The 21,649-nt window shown below is 44.8% G+C and overlaps 2 protein-coding genes across 3 annotated transcripts in view; both read right to left on the bottom strand.

Moving 5' to 3' along the window:
* On the bottom strand, nt 1-13,851 carry Slc35e3 (solute carrier family 35 member E3). Its single transcript, XM_021658953.2, has 5 exons — nt 13,216-13,851; nt 12,305-12,415; nt 7,985-8,143; nt 6,387-6,469; nt 1-2,277 (listed from the first exon to the last, which is right to left on the bottom strand). Exons 1-5 carry the CDS (start codon nt 13,615-13,617, stop codon nt 2,091-2,093), a joined length of 942 nt encoding a protein of 313 aa, XP_021514628.1. The 5' UTR covers nt 13,618-13,851; the 3' UTR covers nt 1-2,090.
* Nucleotides 13,852-18,700: 4,849 nt separating this feature from the next.
* The window catches only part of Nup107 (nucleoporin 107), a 39,203-nt gene continuing 36,254 nt past the window's right edge, over nt 18,701-21,649 (bottom strand). For both annotated transcript variants that reach the window (XM_021658955.2, XM_060378102.1), the window contains 2 exons: nt 19,337-19,504; nt 18,701-19,033 (listed from right to left, as the gene is read on the bottom strand). In XM_021658955.2, the coding sequence (XP_021514630.1) occupies nt 18,926-19,033; nt 19,337-19,504 (276 nt within the window). In that variant the 3' untranslated portion in view covers nt 18,701-18,925. The remainder of the gene's footprint in view (nt 19,034-19,336; nt 19,505-21,649) is intronic.

Raw genomic sequence — 21,649 nt, forward strand, 5'->3', positions numbered from 1 at the left:
TTTTCCAAAATACATATTTAATGACACTGTAGTTTAAATGGGCCAGGAAAAAAAAATCCTAAAACAGGTCTATTTCCTTTCCTCTTTCTTTCCTCTTAACAGACCTAAGTATGTAATTCAGGCTGCCCTGTAGGCCTGTGTGGGCGACGTGGCCAAGGAACTTTCAGGCCCCCCATCCCCTTAGTCCTGGGATATAGGTGTGTGGCTCCTTGGACAGACAGCCTGTTTCCTGATTACTTGAAGGTTTTGTTTTTGTTTTGGCAGTGCTAGGGATAAAACCCAGGCTTTTTTATTTGGTTAAAAGAGACATTAAAAGTTCCCTTTCTCTGTAAAAAAAAAATAAAAAATAAAAAAAAAAATTGATTAAATTTATTGTCACATGTAGGTACAGACATGGTTCTTTGTCTTCAGCTGGTTTGTGTTTTTTTTCCCCCCACAAAAAGTGTGTGTTTAGGAAAATTTATTTCAAGAGAGATATGACCCCTGTGAGGTCATCAGTGTTTCTTCTAATGGTGAAATGTCAAGATCCTGGAAGGCAGACATACACTTTTGCAACCAAATACCCGGCACCCTATTTGCTGGAAACTGTATTCTTTCTGTATCTCTACTAAATTATTTCGCTATTCCTCTGAAACCTCACACAACTAGCTAAATATTAGCTAGTGCTTTTGTTTCTTTTCTTTCACATCTTTCCTATTTTTCACCACGTTTCTGCCTAGAATTTGGATAGCTTTTGCTCCAACCTTCTGCATGAAAATGAAAGGAATAATCCAATCCAGTTTCCAGTGCCACTCACCGCTCCCTCTACACTGTTTCGTTATGTGGAAGGCAGGGGGCGTTAGGAGGGAGGCCGTGCTAGAAATCACTAGGATGAGATGTTCGAGCAAGCTGGAAAGGAGTCACCGGGATAAAGAGACCACTCTATTCCACATACAGTCTGCTTTTGTTGTTGCTGGGAGATTGTACCCTGGGCCTCATGCATGCTAGGCAGGTACTCTACTATGGGGCTATATTCCCTAGCCCTATGCTTTTCTTTGAGCCATTTAATCACGGGGTTTTTTGTTTTGTTTTTTAGCCTCATACAGTATCTAGAACTCACTGTAAGCTCAAAGCCATAGGAGGACCAATGAGACTGTCATTCCTACCAACCCCAGTAACTTACTTCCCCAGACACTCACCCTCGCACAGGCAGAGTCTATGTTGTTGAGCTGGCTTTGGGCTCAAGCAGTCCTGCCCTACTTTTCCATACGCTGCTGATGAGAGGTGCACAAGCCATGCCCTGTCCAACAGGGAAGAACTTCTTGCATCCACTTTCTACTAAAAAAGCAATACTTTTAGAGTTGCAATTTGTTTTATGACCATGTCTATGAAAATGTGCTTTGTATAAATATTCCAGTTCCACAATAAAATAACACAGGAGCTAAAGGCCAGGTGTGGTGGCAGAGCCCAAAGCCAGCTTGGTCTATGTTGAGAATTCCAGACCAGCCACGGCTACATGGCGAGAGCCTGGCTCAAGACAACTATTACCACAACCCTGCCCAGTGATAACGAGGCTGGGTGTAGCTCAATGGTGGTGTTTGTCCAGCAAGGGCAAGGCTCTGGCTTCAGTTGCGTGCACTGCTTAAACGCTGACTGAAGTCTAGTAAAGCTCACGCTGGGAAACCTTGGCTGAGTGGGCAGGAGGATTCCTATCTGCCCTTCTTGGGACAGCACGACCACTGACCAGCCATGTTGTGCCTGCAACATTTGAGTGCTGTCATTCCTATAGAACCAAACTTTCCTTTATTGTGGTTGGTAGAAGGAAACCATCTTCTTTGAAGGTGCTAGTGTTTGAGGCCAGAATCTCACGCATGCCAGGCAAGCATTCTCCCATCCAGTGACAGCTCCAACCTCATAAAGTATTTGAAAAGAAGCTTGAACCATTTTGATTTTAAAAAATAAAATTCATAAAAGGTACCAAAAAACTGTTGTATCTGTGAAGAAAATACTTTTTGTAAGTCACTGAGTGACATCTGCATGGCAGCTTTTCCAGGCTCAGAAATCTGACATTTCTCATCTTTTTGGTGCCGCTTTCTTTTCTTTGCCAAAGCTCAGGGCCTTTGGACCAGCTTACTCTTACTTCCTTCCTGTTCGCTGAGTTTAAAGTGGGTATAGGCAAGGATCCCAAACAGCGTACACAAGATGCTGAGCATTTGGTTTACTGACAGTGGATCCTTAAATAAAACGTATCCTCCGCACAGGGTAATGCAGAACTTGAAGTGTCCAAACATGTTGTAGCTGAGATGTTCAGGTAAGGAGACAAAGGAGCAATGAGCTGAAGGTAGGGCACACAGACGCACATTAATACACACACAGCCACTCAATGGCTGCCATGCATTTAAATAACAGACACTTTGGTTACAGGCTGGCACTTTCTTCAGGCATGACTTTAGCAACTGACAGATTTGAAAATGGTGATATTGCATTAAAATTGTATATATGTGTGTGTGCATGTCTGTGTGGGAGTTTGGGCATGTGAGTGTGAGGCCCCCAGAGGCCAGAAGAGGTTGTTGGATTCCCTGGGGTTGGAATTACAGGCAGGTGCGGCCATTTGCCATCAGTGCTGGAAACCAAATCAGGTCCTCTGCAAGAGCAGCGTGTGCGCTTAGCTGCTGGGCCACCTTGCTGGCCCCAGCATTTCCTCTTCCAGGTCGGACCTAAGCTACATATGTACACACTCCAAAGTGACAAGACAGTACCTCAACTGTTCCTGGTGACCTCTCCAAAGAGGGAACACATGGGAGGAAGGGCATTCAGAACAAGGCACAACAGTTTATGGTTACGCTAGGAAGTGGCATCCCTAACAAACTCACTGGCAATGAGCTGAGGTGTGCCAGGGAGCTGAAGCGGTGAAAACTTCTGGTACACCTAAGAGTAGGAGGCCAAGGGAGAGAGGAGTCAGAGAGGGAGCAGCAGCCGCCGCTCTGTTACGTGCTCTTCTGTAAGGATCCCATCCTACCTCCACTGCTGCTCACCCTCCTCATTCTGCAATTGTGGAGGCTCGGAGACTTGGATACCTACTACATTTATGTAGTCATGTGTGTGCCATGCGCATACACATGCCAAGGCACAGGTATGGTGGTCAGAGATCAACTTATGGACCCACTATGCGGGCCCCAGAGATGGGACTCAGGTTGTCAGTCTTGGGGGAAGGTACACCTGCTGAGTCATCTCAGCGGAATGACTATAATAACTGAACGGCAGAGTTCAAATGTGGGAGTCTAAACAAGGTGGACTTATTTAGCTTCAGAGTACAGGCTGTAACCTAATCTACTGCCAGCAATTCACTACTGGACTAAAGTTTTTCCCCAAGCCATTGCTCATATTAAAAAAAAAAAAATTCAAACTACATACATCCTTCAGAAATTATTCTCCTGATATATATATATATATATATATATATTTACCTAAAGTAATATGGCATCACTCTTTAGATGTATGATACAAACCTATGCATTCTTCTTAACTACTTAGAAGTAGCTACCACTGTATGCCTCAGTTTCCTATCCTATTAAGTGTGGGATCTTGTGTCTACCTTACACAGTTGACATGCATTAAATAATTACTATCTGGTATACAGCAAGCACCATCATGCTAACTGTGAGCTACCAACTGTGTGCTTGACAGGACCACCCGGCACGGTAGCTGCCACTGCCCCGGGTTCTTTGCTGTTTCCTCACCCCACTGTCTCTGCAGTGATGGGGACAATGAGCTGACTATGTCCCTCAGTTCATAAGCGACCTCGGTGGAACCACAGGTGCTTGATACGCTCAGGCTCCCAGGAAGTGGCAGACCTGGTCAAAGCCTCTTTTCTTGGCTTCAAAAACGAAACAGCTGGGCAAGGAGACACAGGCTTGTATCCCAGGTCCTAGGAGGCTGAAGCAGGGGGATTAGGGGTCAAGGTCATCCTCAGCTACATCATAAATGGGACCAGCCTGGGCTACACGAGAGTGGTCCATGAAACAAAAAAAGCACAGACCTGAGGATGTGTGAGCCACGGTTATCACAATGCCGCAGTGTTACTCGCCTCATCTCAATGACGTGCTGTCTTCACACCTTAGCTTCAAATACTCCCAGCCTTGCTAAGCGGCTCATGGCCTGCCAAAGGGAGGGCAAAGTTGATGACACTCTTCAGTGGCTCCTTTTAGGCAGGAAAAGCAAAGAGCACAAGCTCCAGTTCTCCCTCCTCCTCCAGTCAGGCTTCGCCTGGGCCAACACGGTCAGTGCTGGGCCAAAATGGCCAGTAGCCTTACCTCACTGGGTCTGGGACCAAGTGCCAATCTTCCCCACACAGTGGTTCCTGCCCCTCCTCCTCTCATGGCTTCATCATCACTCTCCTGTCCCCTCCAGGGCTCCTCTTCAGCTCTTCTAGCTAGGTCCCCTCTATGAACACTGAAGGTGCCCCAGGATTCAGCCCTAGTGTCTTTTCTCTGACTTGTTTGCTGGGTAATCTTGGCCACCACTCACATCATAGACAGCCACTGCAATATATATGGGACCCAACCTCACAGCTTCACATTCTCCACATGCAACTGTTCAGTAAACCTGTTGATGCTACTTGGAAATGTGTCCCTAAGTCCCGTACTTCTCACCATGACCTCTATAATAAGCCGGTACATAAAGAAAATATATTAATTTTTTATATGTGTGTCTGTCTGTGTGAGTGTATGTAGTGGTGTGTGTGTGTGTGTGTGTGTGTGTTTGTGTAGTCCAGAGAAGGACATCAGATCTCCTACAGCTGGACTTACAATTGGGAGCTGCCTATGGTGGGTGCTAGAACCAAATTGAGATCCTCTGTTATGGCTGGGCCACCCCTGTACCCCACAAAGGTGGTGCTAGTGGCTCCCTGATGGCTTCCTTCTTCCCACCTCCTCTAGTCCAACTTTCTTCAGACACATGAGCAGTGTCTGCAGGCATTTTTGACACTTGGGATGGGGTGGCACTGGAGGTGCTCCTGGCATCTAGTGGAAGACACACGCCTTGCCGCATGGACAGCACAGGCCTCCAAACAAAGCAGTCTGGCCTCAACATGAATAGCACGAGGTGAGAAACCCCCAGTCAGCCCTGCAGATATCTACTTGAGGACATGAGACCATGCCCTATCTCTGCTGCAAGCTCCAGTGGCCTCCCACAGTCACAGCTCTCCCGTGACAGCTCCACTCCAGCTCTCCCTGCCTCTCAGGCCACTGCCCTGCTTCCTGCGTTCACCCTGCTTCAACTGCACAGGCGCCCTTGCTCCTCAGGTCTCTCAGGTCCCTGCTGCCACACTGTCTAACTCAGTTTTAAAGGACCAGCTTTCTGAAAGAAATTATGATCACGGTTACTTACTAATATTTGGCAAACAGGCTGTTTGTACATCTCAGTACTTCCTCATTTGTATAAATCAGCACTTGTTTTTCTTTTCCAGGTTTTATAAATGAGATCTCAGTCTATAGCCCAGGCTAGCTTCAGACACATGAAAATCGTGCCTCAGTATCCAAGTCCTGGGATTACAGGCATGAGCCACCACCACAGCTAGCTTTAACTCGGCATACTCTTTAAATAGGACAATACTAAACTATCTTTCATAGGAGGAAATTCATTCTTCACATTTGCCTGAAAGTAGGGCAAAGTGAAATGCGAAGACAGAGAGAATGATGGACAGATGGCTAAAAACTAGCAGTGGAATTTGACCTTCAATATATAACTTCATTTTTAAAAAAACTGGAATATTACGAACATTGATGTATTCGAAAACAGAATACCTATTTCCAAGCAAATACAGACGCTCCAAATTCAGACGCTGAAGATGGAAAATTATACCAAAAAGTGACTCAACTCTAAGCCTCCATTCCTCTATATATTCAATAAATATCACTTAGACCCACTATCAGCAAGCCATGGTGCTAAGTCAGTTTTTTATAAGAGAAAACTACTACTTAAGAAAATTCAGAAGTGTTCCTTTATGGAAAGCAAACTCATTTCCTCAGTTCATAAGTCCCATTGACACCAATGTGGAATGGCATTCTTAAAAAATTAAAATAGGGGCTGGAATGATGTCGTAGCAGTTAAGACCACTAGCTGCTCTTTCAGAGGACCCGGGTTAGATTCCCAGCACCCATGTGGTGGCTCAGAGCCACCTGTAACCTCAGTTCCAGGGAAATCTGATGGCTTCTCTGGCCTTCAAAGGCATCAGGCGTGCATGTGCAGACACGCATGCAGAAAAACACCCACACTAATGACATACAACAGTAAAGAAGTTCAAATAGCCCAGCCCACTTAACAAAGGCTACCCAATAATGTTAACTTCAATAGTAACACGTGGGAAACAAAGAATATATACATTTGAAAGTACATGGAAAGGATACGTGACTGGCGACGTGTTCCCAATGATCCAATAAATTGATAAGTTCACCATGAAAGCGATTACTCCAGACAGCAGTACCATAAGCTACAAATAAACCAAGAGAATACATTATAACCAGGAATAAGTATGTCTCATTAGGAGTTTTCAAAAATGAAAACTTCAACCATTAAACACAAGATGACACATGCTAGTAATCCCAGCTCCATATATTGAGGTAGATGCAGGAGGATCACTGCTTACAGTGTAGCTTACAGAGTTCCAGGCCAGTCAGAGATGCACAGTAAGAACATGTCTCAACAAACAAACAACAAACAAACAAGCACCCTACAAAAAAAAAAAAAAAGATTAGAAAATCAACTTGGAGCCAGGCGTGGTGGTGCATGCCTTTAATCCCAGCACTCGGGAGGCAGAGGCAGTTGGATCTTTCTGAGGTGGCAGCCAGCCTGGTCTACAGAGTGAGTTCTAGGACAGTCAGGGATACACAGAGAAACCCTGTCTCGGAAAACAAAACAAAACAAACAAAATGTTTATTGAATAGCTACGAGATGAGGTCATGCTTTTTGAGGAACATATACTAAGCACCTGCCCTTAAAGGACTTAGAAAGTCCTTGAAGATAATAGACATAATGCTTTCAGAGACGGCTCAGTGCTGAAGTAGTCAAGCCTGACTTCCTGAGTTTAGATAAAGGCTGGGAGTAGCTGGGAGGTAGAGGCAGAATGATCCCTGCGGCCTAAGTGAGACCCTGTTGCAAAAGTAACTGAGAAAGACACTCAGTATCAACTTCTGGCCTCCACTTGAGGTGTGCATACCCACACCCACACATACACAAATCGTGATAACCAAAACTTACAGTATAAATGTTTCATATGCTCAAAACTGTTCTAGATATTCTAGATAGACACCCATGAGGCATGTGGAGAAACAAACAGTACCCCTTTTTACAGCTGAGAGCACACAAGGTAGAGGGAATGGCCAGGACTACACACTGTAAGGAACAGTGCTAGTATTTAGAGCTGATTCATGCTCCTCGCTCACTCTGCCAGGCTGCTGTCCCATTACCTATGAGGGAGCTTAAACCAAGAAGTCTGCAGCCCAGGTAATGCTTCTTGAGATCTACATCACTGATGCAACAGTGGACAACAGGTTCTACGTGAATCTCAAGGCAGGAGATCAGAACCAAAAAATGGTAAAGTGCTATCTTAGGTTTCTGGGACATTCCCCCCCCCCCCCCATATATATATATTCAAGAGCTATACAATGAGTGTAGTATTTATATGAAATGACACTTTAAAAAAAAACCATCAAATTAAGATATAGTGACTAATTTGGCAGAGACAGAAACAGTCCCCAGGCATTGGGAAATGTGAACAGCGGCCTGGTTTGCCAGTGTCCAGTTCCCCACTCTAGGCAAGTCCCTTCATTTTCCAGTGCCTCAGTTTCTTCATTTGAAAATAATCCTTATCCTGCCTACCTTAGAGAGTAACCATGGGGATTAAATGTGAGGATAGGTTTGAGATTATGCTCCCAAAATCCCAAAACTGCATTAGGAAAGGGGTGATTGTTCCAATGTCTTAGGCACCGAAACAACTGCAACTTACCAAAGCAGAAACTGACCAGGGACCAAAGAGTCCTCCCTCTCCAAACACTGGCTCAAAGAAGGGCACAGCCACTAGTAGCATGACCGAAGACATGGGAGCCTGGTAGTACAGCAGCTGCATTGAATTCACCTGCAGTTCATGCTGCTTGGCTCCGACCCACTGAAAATCGGGAGATAAAACAAGTCAGGTATGAAGAAAAGCTTCTTTTGGTCAGAGCAACACAGGGTCAGGCTAGGGGAAGAGGACACACCTCAAGATTCTACAAGGTCTCAAAGAGTGGGGCGGTATCAGGGACCTGGAGTACTCAGATAATGGCGCTCTATGGATATGTATATGATCATTTCTGACTTCTCAAAGCCTTAGAGACGAGAACGGTACCCCCCTACTCTCTTGATTCTACTAAATAGTGCAAAGTAAATGCACCCACGAGTAAATGTCCCATGCTTCAGGGGCATTAGAAAAACAAGGAGGGAGTAGAAGTTTAGGTGACAAGTGTAGACAGAAATGCAAGATCCTGTCTGCTTTCTTCATAAAAATGGAAGGAAAAAACGACTGTGGCAGGACGAGATAACCATGGAGCAATAAACCAGAACCTCTCTTAGTTCAAGTGGACTCCCAGGATGTGGCTTAAAAGGCATGTGGACTTCAGAGCCACTTTAAACCCACTCAGTGGCACAAGACATTTTTCTCTCCAGGGAACTTATCTGTGGGTCAGCTTTCCTACCTGGGAACATGGAGTAACTGGAAACCCTAAAATATTGTATCATTCTGCAACAACTTCAAAACCGTATATCCACATCCTTAAAATCCTTCACAAATATGACTAAAGAGAGGCTCTGGAGAGTGTTCAGCCCAGAGCTTGAAATGAGATCTGGCAGGGACAGCCTGGCGTTTAAACAACTGCTATAGACCTCTGTTTCCTAAATCTTGGAATTCTGTTATAGAAAGCAAGGCTATAGAAATTCACCAACCGAAATGCAAAAACAGGAAATGTGACCACACTCCGCCAGCTTTCACTAGGACTCTCACTAGGAGTGTGAAGGACAAAGAACCAATTTTTCTCCAGCCCGCTCACGTCTGTGAGCAAAAGCAGGAAGGCTGCAGACAGTGCTGGCTCACCTTCCTGCCTGTGGCAGCCTCTCTGACTGCCATATGACTGTCCCAACCAAGCTTGGGGTGACCATTCCTCCCCTACCCTACTTAAGCGGACCCACCACCTCCCAAGCCACACCCACAGTACCATCTGACTGACATGTTTTCCTGTCTGCAGTCACCCACAGACAGCTCTGACCTCCTCTCTGAGCATCTTTAAAACATGCTTCCAAGTACTGGGGATAGAACACAGGGCCTCGTGCATGCTGGGCACGCACTGACCTCCATCCTCATTCCAACACCCTGAGAATATAAATTCTCAGGTGCCACAGTGTCTTGGCCATTTTTGCTTAGTCTGCATGTTTAAGATCAAGCTCCTTCTGTGTATAAATGAGCTTCCCTTTGCTGTTATCTTCTCTCCCAGAGACCCAGCTCCTTAACTGTCTTGGCTCCTTGTCAGTTGGGTCCTTCTAATTCTTCCTCCCAAAGGCCCTCACTGTCCTATGCCCACATCTCCGCCCTAGCCCAGCTTCCTCACCCTTTCTTCCTTCTCTACTGTACCCTCCACTGCCACTAGAGTGATTTTTCTTAAATAGAAGTTACCATAAAGCCTCTTCCCAATCTAAACATTTTCCTTTACTGGCGTCTGCAGAACAACATTTCCTCCGAGTGACAGCAAGACCTTGCCTTCTGGTTTTAGCTCCTCGGCATCACCTTCCCACCGCACACCTATATCCTAGGCCCACTGAGCACATCAGGTCCTCCCACGTGCTCCGTGCTTCCACACACATGAAAGGCCGGGCCTCACCACTTCACTGCTGAGCAAATTTCTGCCTCCACCTTAAATTAACTTCCCTTCTAGTCTAACCTCACCCGTCACATTTCTTCCTCGTGCTCCTCAGCACTTTCCTCAGCTTGGCGGGATACTACCTCCGCTAGCTACCCACGTGCGAGTCTGTGTGTGCGTCTTAAAGGGCGCACGGCAGCTGCCTTTCCTCTTTCTGTTCTCAAGGGTGAGCATAAAGGAAATGTCTGTCAAACTGAGAACCCCACCATCTTTCTGCAGCTAGAGCTGAAGGGTCGTCTTTCACCTCTTCTTAATGTTCCCAGCAGCAGAAAAACAAATAACTTAGAAACCCAGTTAGTGGCTCTTTGGTCTCCCCACCCCCGAAGGGAGGAGCAGTCCTGTTAGGCCACAGAGGAGGGCTTTGCAGCCAGTCCTGAAGATACCTGATAAAACAGGATCAGATGAATGGGGAGGAGGTCCCCCCTATCAGTGGACTTGGAAAGGGGCACGGTGGAGATGAGGGAGGGAGGGAGGGACTGGGAGGGAATGAGGGATCGGGACACGGCTGGGATACAGAGTTAATAAAATGTAACTGATAAAAATAAAATAAAAAATAATAATAATAAAAAAAAGAAACCCAGTTAGGATTCAAGAGGCAGATATAATTTTGTTTACAAGGAATTTTTTTGAGTGGAGATGGGGTGTCCACCTATTCTGACATAGTTGCTGTTTATTGTGACAGAACCTTTGCCTGCTGGTCTTCAGTCATTCCTTGATTAAGCTCATTGCCAACAGCAGGGATATAGAACCTTTTGATTCTAATCTACCGCAAATTTGAAAATTTCAAGAACAAAAATGGCCACAAAACAAGACAAAAAAATATGGAGTAAAAGAAATCCTAATATTTAACAAGTAAACCAGGTGTGGTAACACATGTCTACAATCCTTTCTTGAGAAGTAAAAAGAGAGCTGGGCATGGTGGCACACACCTTTAGTCCCAGCACTTGGAAGGCAGGTAGATCTCCGTGAGTTCCAGGATAGCCTGATCTACACAGTGAGCTTCAGGCCAGCCAGGGCTACACAGTCCTGTCTCAAGAAAACAAAACAAACAAAAACCAACCAAATAACTGCCCCCAAACAAAACAAACAAAACTCAACCACAACAAAAAGTAAAAGGAGGCTCAGTGGGTAAAGGTCACTGCTGCCAAACCTGACTACCAAAGTTCCATCCTAGGGACCCACGTGATAGGAGAAAACAGACTCTGGCCTCTGAAAGTTGCCCTCTGACCTCTATATGCACAGGTGACCGGTACATGTGTATGCACATGGTACATGTACATAGGAACAAAATAAGAATAGTGTTAAAAAGAAAAAAAGGTATAGCTGGAGGTATAGCTGAATGCTGGCATATTAACCTAGTGTGTGCAGGGCCTTGGATTTGACCCCAGGACGACAAAGAAGGCTCAGAAGCAGTTGTTGAAGTTGTCGGCAGGCTGGGTGAGTTTTAGCTCAGTGTACAGAGCTTGCTTAGAATGCACAGAGGCTGTGCCCTCATCCATCCTCAGGGGACCCCACCCTCTGCCCAAGGTGTACTATTTTCTCTAACAATGTTCCTGGGACAATTACTGCCAGCACAGAGTAAGGTACTGGGTGTAGAACTGACCTAATACTCCTCACTAGAACGCCTTCCTTTTTCACCTTGGTGATCTGTGACAGAGGTAACACTGGTTACACTTGGCTCCCTATGCAGGCACACCCAGAATTTCCAGGCCAAGGTTTTCAGTATAGAGAGAATACTGTTTCACTGTTCCCTATACCCTGTTATTTCTCCCCTCTACACAGGACACAAAAACCAGCCTGTTAGGAACTTATGGTAATGAAGTGAAACCCATGAAAAAAAAAAAAACTTAACTAACCACAGGCAAGGCAGTGTGTTTGCACAAAAACTTAAAAACTGAGAAACAGTCTATTGATATAGACAAATTACTGAAAGCCAATAAGCACATTTTGTAACACCAGCACTGCTTCTGAGTTTAAAATATGTACATCTGAATTTTTTTCATGTTCGTGTTTGGAAATGTATGTGTTTCTTCAGAGCAACTTTATAATTAAAGAGTAAATGACAAATATGACCAATGAACTTAGGAAGCAAAGCCTTACTACTCATTTTCTAAAGACTTCCCAGAAGAAAAACCAAAGAACGCATCTGTCCCAAACTTTGCTTGAGCATGGGTATTGTGCACTTACAAACAGGCATTTGGTGAGCATCACACACCCACGTTTCTCTGTCTCCTCTGTTCTCTTCACCAGGACAATTTATCAATTCTGCTTTCTTTCCAACAGTCTATTGTCTCTATACTGTATTTTCTAAACCTTGGGTTACAGCTTCAAAATTTACGAAATCTGCTAAGAAGGCACATAAAGAAAGAAAAATTACCAACCACTTGGTAAAGGGATGTAACTAACACACCAAGAGCAGCAAACACCATCCCAAGGGAATGAAACTTCACATCGTAGTAAGAATTTAGGATTACACCTACAGTTATAGGAATCTGTAAAGAAAAAGAGGCAAATTGCTATTGAGATTAAATTCGAGAATCATGTCTTACAAAACTTATGGAACACATCTTTGGGGAACACTGAACTGTATGTTTTCTTTGTTTGGGAAAACTTCCAATCTTATGTAAAATAGTGTAATTCTCTACAGACATTCACATACAACTCTACATCTGGGAGAAAATAATGAATCCATGCACTGTGCTTTTTTAAGGACATACTATACAGATTTGGACCCCCAAACCAGTACTTAACAAATGAATATAAACATGTAAGAGGGAAAGCATTACCATCTGAAATATTAAAAACTAAGTGCTAATGTTACTTTAATGAATATCCTTTTATTTAAATACAAGGCACCCCAGCAGTATGCCGCTGAAAGCACAATATTATGGTAAACCATTTCATGTTTATCCATACATGGTTCGATTCCCAGGAGGTAAAAGGACTTTTTTTTTCTTTTCAGATTAAGCTTTCGCGGATATCCTGACACACTGAACTGTTCTATCTAAGGCAGCTTCCCCCCTCCCGACCCCACAAATCACAGCATTTGAAGATTTCCATCGAACAGTAGTTGTAAACCCCACAGAAACACACCCTTTTACACTAGCAGCCAGCGGAGTGCCAAGATGGCTTTTTCCACCCCTCCCCACATAAGCCGGACGGTCTTAAGATGATGGGAATGAGCTCCCGGGGTGCCGGGCTATAAGCAGGGTGCATTCAGTTTTCCCGGGGTGAAAGACGTCCAGGTAGCTGGCAGGGACGCGGTCGCGCAGCAGCAACCGTGGCTACTCACCAGCGTGAGCTGTATCCTGATGGAGAATCTCTTCTGGTACCAGAAGGTCTGGATGGCTATGATCACCGGCGTGGTCATGGCCTTGGCCAGCTGATAGGTACCTATGGTGTTGTTCTGTAGAGAAAGGTTGGTGAAGACCACAAAGCCACAGAAGCTGAGGGCCAGGAGGAGGAGCTTGGAGAGCGGCAGACTTTTGGGGGCAAAGATGTTCAGTTTCTGGCAGATGTATAAGCCCAGCCAGGTGACCACGAAGTGCACCAGGGTCAGGCTCATGTTGGGGAAGCCGTGGTGCACATAGATCCATTTGTTGAGGAACACGATGCAGATGGACACCAGCAAGTTGAACAGGAGCCCGGCGGCGATGCGCCCGTTGCCCCGGACCCGGTCGGCCAGCGATGCCATGATGCCCGCCGGCGGCGGAGCAGCGCCCTCCGCCAAGCTTGGGCTGTCCAGCCTCCCCGAGGGGCGCCCGGCCGCTCTCCGGCTGCCCCGGGCCTCCACCGCCTCGTGCCCGCAGCCGCTCGCCTCACGGGCCGGCCGGGGACAGGCATGCGCCAGCCGGGTGCAGGCCCCCGCGCTCCGGAGCACGGTAAGCCACCGCCCTCAGAGCGGGTTCACAGCAGCTCCGCCCAGCCCCGCCCCCGCGGCCACGTGACCACGCCCGCACTTCCGCCGCGCAGGCGCGCTGGGCGCCCCGCCGGGTTGCCTAACTCAGGCCGCCGGGAGCCCTTGGCTGCTTAGGGCAGATTAATTTCTGCGGGTCATCAGCCCACTGACTGCGCGGCGCACACTCCTAGCCAATTTTACACTCCGCAGGCGCTGAACAGTTTTAATCCTCTGCGGAGGGGAAAGCATTACGTACTGAAAGCATTTTTTAAAATAATGTCTCTAAAAGTCTAACCATGAGTGGATACAGTATAGTCATATATACTCAGGATGTAGATTTAAACATATTTTGGCGGTTTTGCCTCGAAAAATTTTAAACCACAGTTACTACATCTTTCATCTACAAATTCCTTGGTAAACCTAAGAAGCAAGTACATTCTCCTGTGTGATTAAGATATTATTTGCGCTCCTAAGAGGTTTATTAAAGTAGTAAGTATATAGTCCAACTTCAAAGATAGGCAGTTGGAGAGGACTTCTTAGGCTGCACTCGGAGATCCACCTGCCTCTGCCTCCCCCAGAGTGCTGAGATCAAAGACATGCACCATTAACCCCCCTCCCCCCCCACCGCCTGGCTTTTATTCACCTTGTTACAATAGGAGAGTGACTTCTCACCTGCAAAGTCAAATCTTTATCTTCCACACTGATAGAAAACACGTGCCCTGGCCTGGTATGCTGAGGCACACCTTCCATCCCAGCACTCAGGGAGGCAGAGGTAAGCAGGCCTCTGAGTTGGAGGCTAGTCTGGTGTACAAAGGGAGTCCAGGACAGCCACGGCTACACAGAAAAACCCTGTCTCAAAAAACCAAACCAACTCAAACCAAAAAACAACAACAAACCCCCCCATGTATCCTGACTTTACTTATTTATTTAGAGAAAGGGTTTCAAGTAGACCAGTCTTGGAACTTTACATAGCTAACTAAGGACAGCATTGGCATTGAACCCCGGATCCTCCTGTTCTGCAACTGGGCTTCTAATACATAGTTTTGATTTCCAATGAACTGAACACTAGCTCATAGGCATATATTAGCTACTTGCCTGTTTCCACTCTCCGCCCATTTTCTCCAGGAGGCCTTTTTTTTTCCTAATTGGCACGGAAAAGAAACTCCTTGCTCCAGAGGCACAGTGACTCTTTGATGATTTTTCCAAGGTCACAGTTTTCTATTCTGTTAAGAACTTACTCTTGTAAAAATGACATGTGTGTATGAGTGCCCATGTGGAGGTCAGAGGACAACTCTTAGGACTTAGTTCTCCTCCACCACATGGACTGAATTCATGCCATCAGCTCTGGGAGCAAGTACCTTTGCCATATGAGTCATCTCCCACCTCCATCTTTTTGAATCAAGATTAGGAATCTTATTTTCTTAGAGAATTGCCCATTTTACTTAAAGGTCTTCTCTTAGGGTTTCTATTGCTGGGATGAAGCACATGACCAACATGCAAGTTGGGGAGGAAAGGGTTTATCTTGCTTACTATTGCACAGCACTTTTCATCACTGAAGGAAGCCAGGACAGGAATTTATGCAGAAATCTGGAGGCAGGGACTGAGAGGTAGAAGCTGATGCAGGGGTTCTACTCACTGGCTTGCTCCTCATGACTTGCTCAGCCTGCTTCCTTATAGAACCCAGGACCACCAGCTCAGGGAGGGCACCACCCACAATGGGCTGGGCCCTCCTCCCCCCATCAATCATTAATTAACAAAATGCCTTACAGCTGGATCTCACAGAGGCAGCTCCTCAACGGAGGCATCCTCTTTTCAGGTAACTCTAGTTTGTGTGCCGAGTTGACGTAAGATTAGCTGGCAACAGGTCCAGCAGTTATACTTTACTGTTCTACGTGATTTACTCTGTTGTTACTAGAATTCATCTTAGGCATTAGCTTTTGGATTTTCTTTGTTGCTTGTACTGGCCAGTTTTATGTCAACTTGACACAAGTCAGAGTCAATTTGGGAAGAGGGAATGTTAATTAGTAAGATGCAGCCGGGCTGAAGAGGTGGCTTAGCCGTTAAGAGCACTGGCTGCTCTTCCAGAGGTCCTGAGTTCAATTCCCAGCAAAGAAACAGGTGGGGGCTCATAACTACCTATAATGAGATCTGGTGCCATCTTCTGGCATGCAGTACTTGCAGAGAGAACACTGTATACATAATTAATAAATCTAAAAAAAGAGAAAGAAAATGCAGCCAAGCTGGGAGCTGTGGCACATGCCTGTAATCCCAGCACTCGCGGAGGCAGAAGCAGTCAGATCTCTGACAGTTTGAGGTCAGCCTGGTCTACAAATCTACTGTAGGTCAGCTAAGGCTACTGAGAAACCCTGACTCAAAAAAAACAAAAGAAAGAAAATGCAAGCACCCAGGGAGATAAGCTTGTGGTCCATTTTCTCCATTGGGAACTGATGTGGGAGGGCCCAATTTACTGTGGGCTATATCATCCTTTGGTTAATGGTTCTGGGCTAGGTAACAAAGCAGGCTGAGCAAACCACAGGAAGCAAGCTGCCGGTAAGCAGTTACTTGATGGCTTCTGCTTCAGTTCCTGCCTCTCGGTTCCTGCCCCAACTTCCCTCAGCGGACTGATAACCTGTGTAAGGTAAAATAAGCTCTTTCCTTCTCAAGTTGCTTTTGGTCACGACAGCAATAGAAAGCCTAAGGCACTGCTTGATTAGCATTGCCAATGACACTCCTTTTCCATTTTCTTTTGTCTGTTTCTCTGTGTAGTCCGGACTGTCTTTGTAGACCAGGCTGGCCTTGAACTCAGAGATCAGCCTGTGTCACGCCTCCCCAGTGCAGTGATCACAGGTGTGTGCCGCCAAGCCTGGTCTCCGGTTCTGTTTTCTGAGATCACCAGTTCTTGGTGTTTGCTATAAAGTTACATTATCATCCATCCTCGGCTGGCGAATTACTCTCACCTGCTCCCTCATTAAGAGCCCAGGTGTGTGATGGTGCACACCTTTAATCGCATCACTTTAACCTCAGGCAGAAGCAGGTGGACCTCTGTGAGTTCAAAGCCAGCCTGGTTTACAAAGTGAGTTCCAGGACAGCCAGGGCTGCATAGTGAGACCCCGCTTCAAAGAGAGTGGGTGGTGGGGAGAGGGAATAGAGAGAGCGAGCCCTTCATTTATATTCCTCAGTTGGGTCTCAGTGCTTATAGACTCAAGCTGATTATCAGCGTGAATGATAAATTACATTTTTCTCTGTCCCTTCTGTGTGGAGCACTGAACCCAGGGCTTGGCACATACTAGGTAAATGCTCTCTCACTGCATCTCAGGCACCTTTATCATAGCCGCAGTCATCCTGGCCCAGCCTCCTGAGTGCTGGGATTAGGGGCACCTAACTACAAATGGCTTTTTCTCTTAAGAGCACATTGGCGTCTATATGTAGGAATACCGTCCATCTCTAGTGAATTTTGTCTGGGATAAGGTCAGAATAAAAGTTCCTTTATTACCTACATGCATACTCAATTCTTTTGCTACAGTTTTTTCTTTTTTTGAATACCATGTAAATCTTTTATCTTGAAAAAAAATTAAACATAAAAGGAAGTTGAAAGATTAGTATTATAAATGCTTCTTTGCCCTTTAGACTGTGTTGTTGTAAATAAAAAATAGTTTTGGGCTATATATTATTATTAGCCCTAAGATAATCATGGCATTGTTATTATTTAACCTGCTATCACAAATAAAAAGACACAGGTACCTGTTAGATTTTATAACTGCCTTATTTACCTTAGGCTGGGCAGATATTTCACTTACACTGTCTCAATACCCTCACCATCCAATGCCATTCACCTGAATCTTCCTCATCTGGTCTACATTCCATCCATAATCCCATGGTACTTGCTTGTATTTTTCATCTGGGCCTTTTCATCGTGGCATCCTCCTTCTTCCTCTCTTCCCATCCTTCTGTCTCCTGTGATTCTCCTATCCAAAGCCCAGGAACTTTAGCCACGTCTACCCCATTCTGCCCTGCCCAGGGTTAGGCTGCTTAATCAACTTAGGAAGGCTTATACAAGAGTATGTTTAACCAGATATTGAGCGCTAGCATCAGAACAACTCCCAATAAGACTGTTCCTATTTTACCATGTTGCTCTATCTGTCTGTACTTTGATTTTAAAGCTAAACTACTTCAACATAAAATGCAGAGTTTATGACTTTCAACTCTAAATATTTCAGCATGCATCTCCTAAAAATAAAGGAGGGCACTCCCTATATTGCCACAATGCCAATGATCACACCTAAGAAAACTAGTATTTGTTCAACAACACTAATACAGAACCTCTTTCTAGAAAAAAAAAATGTATATATCACGTGTGTATATGTTTGGGTGTGTGCACATGAGTGCAGGTGCTCTAGCCAGAGGGGTCTGGTCATCTGGAGATGGAGTTACAGCTATTGGGCTTGCCGCCCATGTAAGTGCTTAGTTAATTTCTATTTTTCCATGGATGGTTTTGCCTGAATGTATGTCTGTTCATCGTGTGTATACTGGTGCCCACAGAGGCCAAAAGAGGACATTACATCTTCTGGAACTAGAATTACAGATGGTTGTAAGACAGAGTATGTGTGCTGGGAAATAAATCCTGGTCCTCTGGAAGAGCAGCCAGTGGTCTTAACTGTTGAGCCAGCTCTCCAGCTCATTTTAAAACAGTCTTGCTAGATTCATCCTGACTCTAATATTCAGAAAAATACTAAATGAGAAATTACTTACCTGGATTGAAAAATCAATCTATTCTTTATTCTTTTTAAATTTTAATATATCAGGAACTTATGATTACAGGAAAAAAAAACATAACGAAATATTTTATTTCCTTATTCCATTGCATAAGAGAAAATTGGTATTTATAGAACAAAAATTTTATTTTGTATAATTTCATTAAAAAATATTTAAGGAAATACTGATATAATACAAAATCCAAATGCTCAAATTTACATTTTCCCCCAGAATAACAAAGGAAAAAAACAAACAAACAAACAAACCAATAATTACAAATATATATAGTTCATCAAAACCAAGCAAGGAAGTATCCTCCCGTGGTCATGGGCGGTGTCGGAGAGTAGTTGATTTAGGACTGAATTTCATACCCGAGTGGGTCAAGCCCTTGGTCTAGGAGCATTAGAGACGACTCCCTTAACTTCTGCAGCAGTTTCCTTAGTTCCTCCTTAGAAAATACCTGACAATTAAAAAGGAAAAAAAAATTTAAATGAGAATATCAACCTAAAAAAAAAAAAAAAAAAACCTAGTCAATCTTAAAAATGCATTTTCCTCAAAGATCTATGTGGCTAAGGACCTTGCTGGTTTTCAGGGCAGGCACAACTGTTTATACATACAGACATGTTTTGAAAAAGTGTGCAATGAGACTGGAACATTGTTTTCAGAAAATGCAGGAACTAAAGATATAAACAAGTACTCACAAATACCACCATGCCAGCATGTCAAGTGGTAAGAGTTAAAAGTGCAAAGCTCACAAACTCACCAGATACAGCTTGTGGCGCTCAGAGGACACCATGTCGGCCAGCTGCAGGCACTCCTGATACTGACCAGTGCTATGCAGTATGGTGTGCAGCAGAAAGCACAGCATGGGCAGACAGAGCTTTCTGAGTAAGCCCATCTGATGTGTTCTTTCGGGGTCTTCCTCAGCATCCTAGAGACAGGCATACAACTTTAAGTATGTAACCTTACAAACAACAGTCAAGTACAGCCAGGCTGCTGGCTCACATCGGCCACTCCAAATGGCAGCACTCAGGATGCCAAGGCAGGAGGACAAGTGCAGGTCAAGGCAAGCCTGATCTAGATACAGTGTGCTTGGCTGCTAGAGAGACCCTGTCTCAAACAAACAAACAAAATCTCCCAAAACAACAAAACCAAAACCAAAGTTAGTCAAGTTAGGAATCAATAGATTTAACCAACAACAAATGAGAAAAATATTGTGGGGGAGGGAAAGTTGCATCTGTACTAAACATGCATATTTTTTCATTCTTGTTAGTATTTGCTAAGCAATACAACAGCTCTTTAGATAGCACTTATACTAACGTAGGTGCAGGTGATCTGAAGAAAAGACCAGGAGGCTGTGTGAGGGTTACATGAAATGTCATATCACATAATCCATCCTATGTAATGAAAGGGAGCAATTTTGTTTCTACCAGGTCCTAGAATCAATACCCTAGGCATGTTGAGGGTTAACTACCTAGTCAAAATCAGGACAAGCAAACACTAATTTTTTCCCCCAAAGCTTTCAGGCCTACATTTTTAAATGTATGTGCATGCCGGGCGTGGTGGTGCGTGCCTTATAATCCCAGCACTCAGGGAGGCAGAGGCAGGTGGATCTCTGTGAGTTTGAGGCCAGCCTGGCCTAGAAAGTGAGTCGGGGACAGTCAGGGCTACACAGAGAAACCCCATCTTGGAAAAAAAAAAATATATATGTGCACATGTTTGTATGTGTGTGGGTACACATGTGTACGGGTATAGGCACGCCTGTGTGCTTAAGTACTGAGGCCAGAGAATAACATTGGTTGTCACCCTCAGGAGAGCCATCCACCTCCTTTGAGATGGGGCAGCTCACTGGTCTGTGCTCACCGACATTAGGCTGGCTGTCTAGCTGCTAAGTGCAAGGTCCCCCTGTCTTTCCCTCCTCAGTGCTAGGACTGTAAGGGCAGCTTCTGCAGACCACATACATGTCCCGGTGCTTGAAAGGCATTATTATCTGAGCCATCACCCTAGCCCTCATCAAGCCTCCCAAAAATTAAAGCAGGGCAGTGTCAATCAAATTATCTAGTCTATCAAACTAGATTTTCTTAAAAATAAAAATTTATGGCCAAAGACATGAAGATTAACAGAATATACCAGAGGAGACAGTATGGAAATAAGATGTTGTTAATGTATTTCTAATGCATCTAGACAAATGGTCCACAAAAAAAAGAATCAGACACTGAACACCTTAAGAGGAAAGGCCAGAGAAGAAAATAATCACCACTTATTCCCCTGCTACATGTAGATGTAACAGCAGAAGTCTATGATCCTAGAGAACACACCAACCTGACTGCACTCAGGCCAGCAAGAGGGGTCAACACAGGGAGAGCTGTGTAAGGACTTGTGAGCTTCTAGAATATTTCTTTATATAGTTTAAAAAAATGGAAAAATTAAAGGAACTTATGGACTTGAATAATGGTTGATAAGAGAAGAGAGCTCACAGCTTAGCTTTCAGGAGCACTGGAGGCTCTTCCAGAGGACTCTGGTTTGACTTCCAGCACCCACATGGTGGCTAACAACTGTCTTTAACTCCAGGGCCAGGGGATCTGATGCCCTCTTCTGGCCTCCATCGCGCACTGCATGTACATACACGCAGGCAACACATCCATACACATAAAATTAAACAAAAACTAATTTTAGCAGAGAGCGGTGATGCACACCCTTTGCACTCAGGAGGCAGAGGCAGCTGATCTCTGAGTTCTAGGCCAGCCTGGTTTCCAGAGCAAGTTCTAAGACAGCCAAGGCTACAGAGAAACCAAAACTGGGTGTGTGTGTGTGTGTGTGTGTGTGTGTGTGTGTGTGGTGGTTAAAGCAAAAACAGTGTCTCCAAATATGAATGGAATCTTTCTAAAGAATTATCTGGACAGGAAAATGCAGAAAAAACCAAACCAAAACAACAACAAAACAGTAGCTCTTCTATGCCCACTGTATTTTCTTATAACAAACTGGAAAACTAAAGTCATCAAACTACTTTTTAAAAGGTACTAAAATTCTAGAAATACTCTTTAAAGCGAGGGAGGAGCTGGAGAGTTGGCTCAGA

Source organism: Meriones unguiculatus, chromosome 2 (genome assembly GCF_030254825.1).
Source record: "Meriones unguiculatus strain TT.TT164.6M chromosome 2, Bangor_MerUng_6.1, whole genome shotgun sequence".
NCBI classification, from domain to species: Eukaryota; Metazoa; Chordata; class Mammalia; order Rodentia; family Muridae; genus Meriones; species Meriones unguiculatus.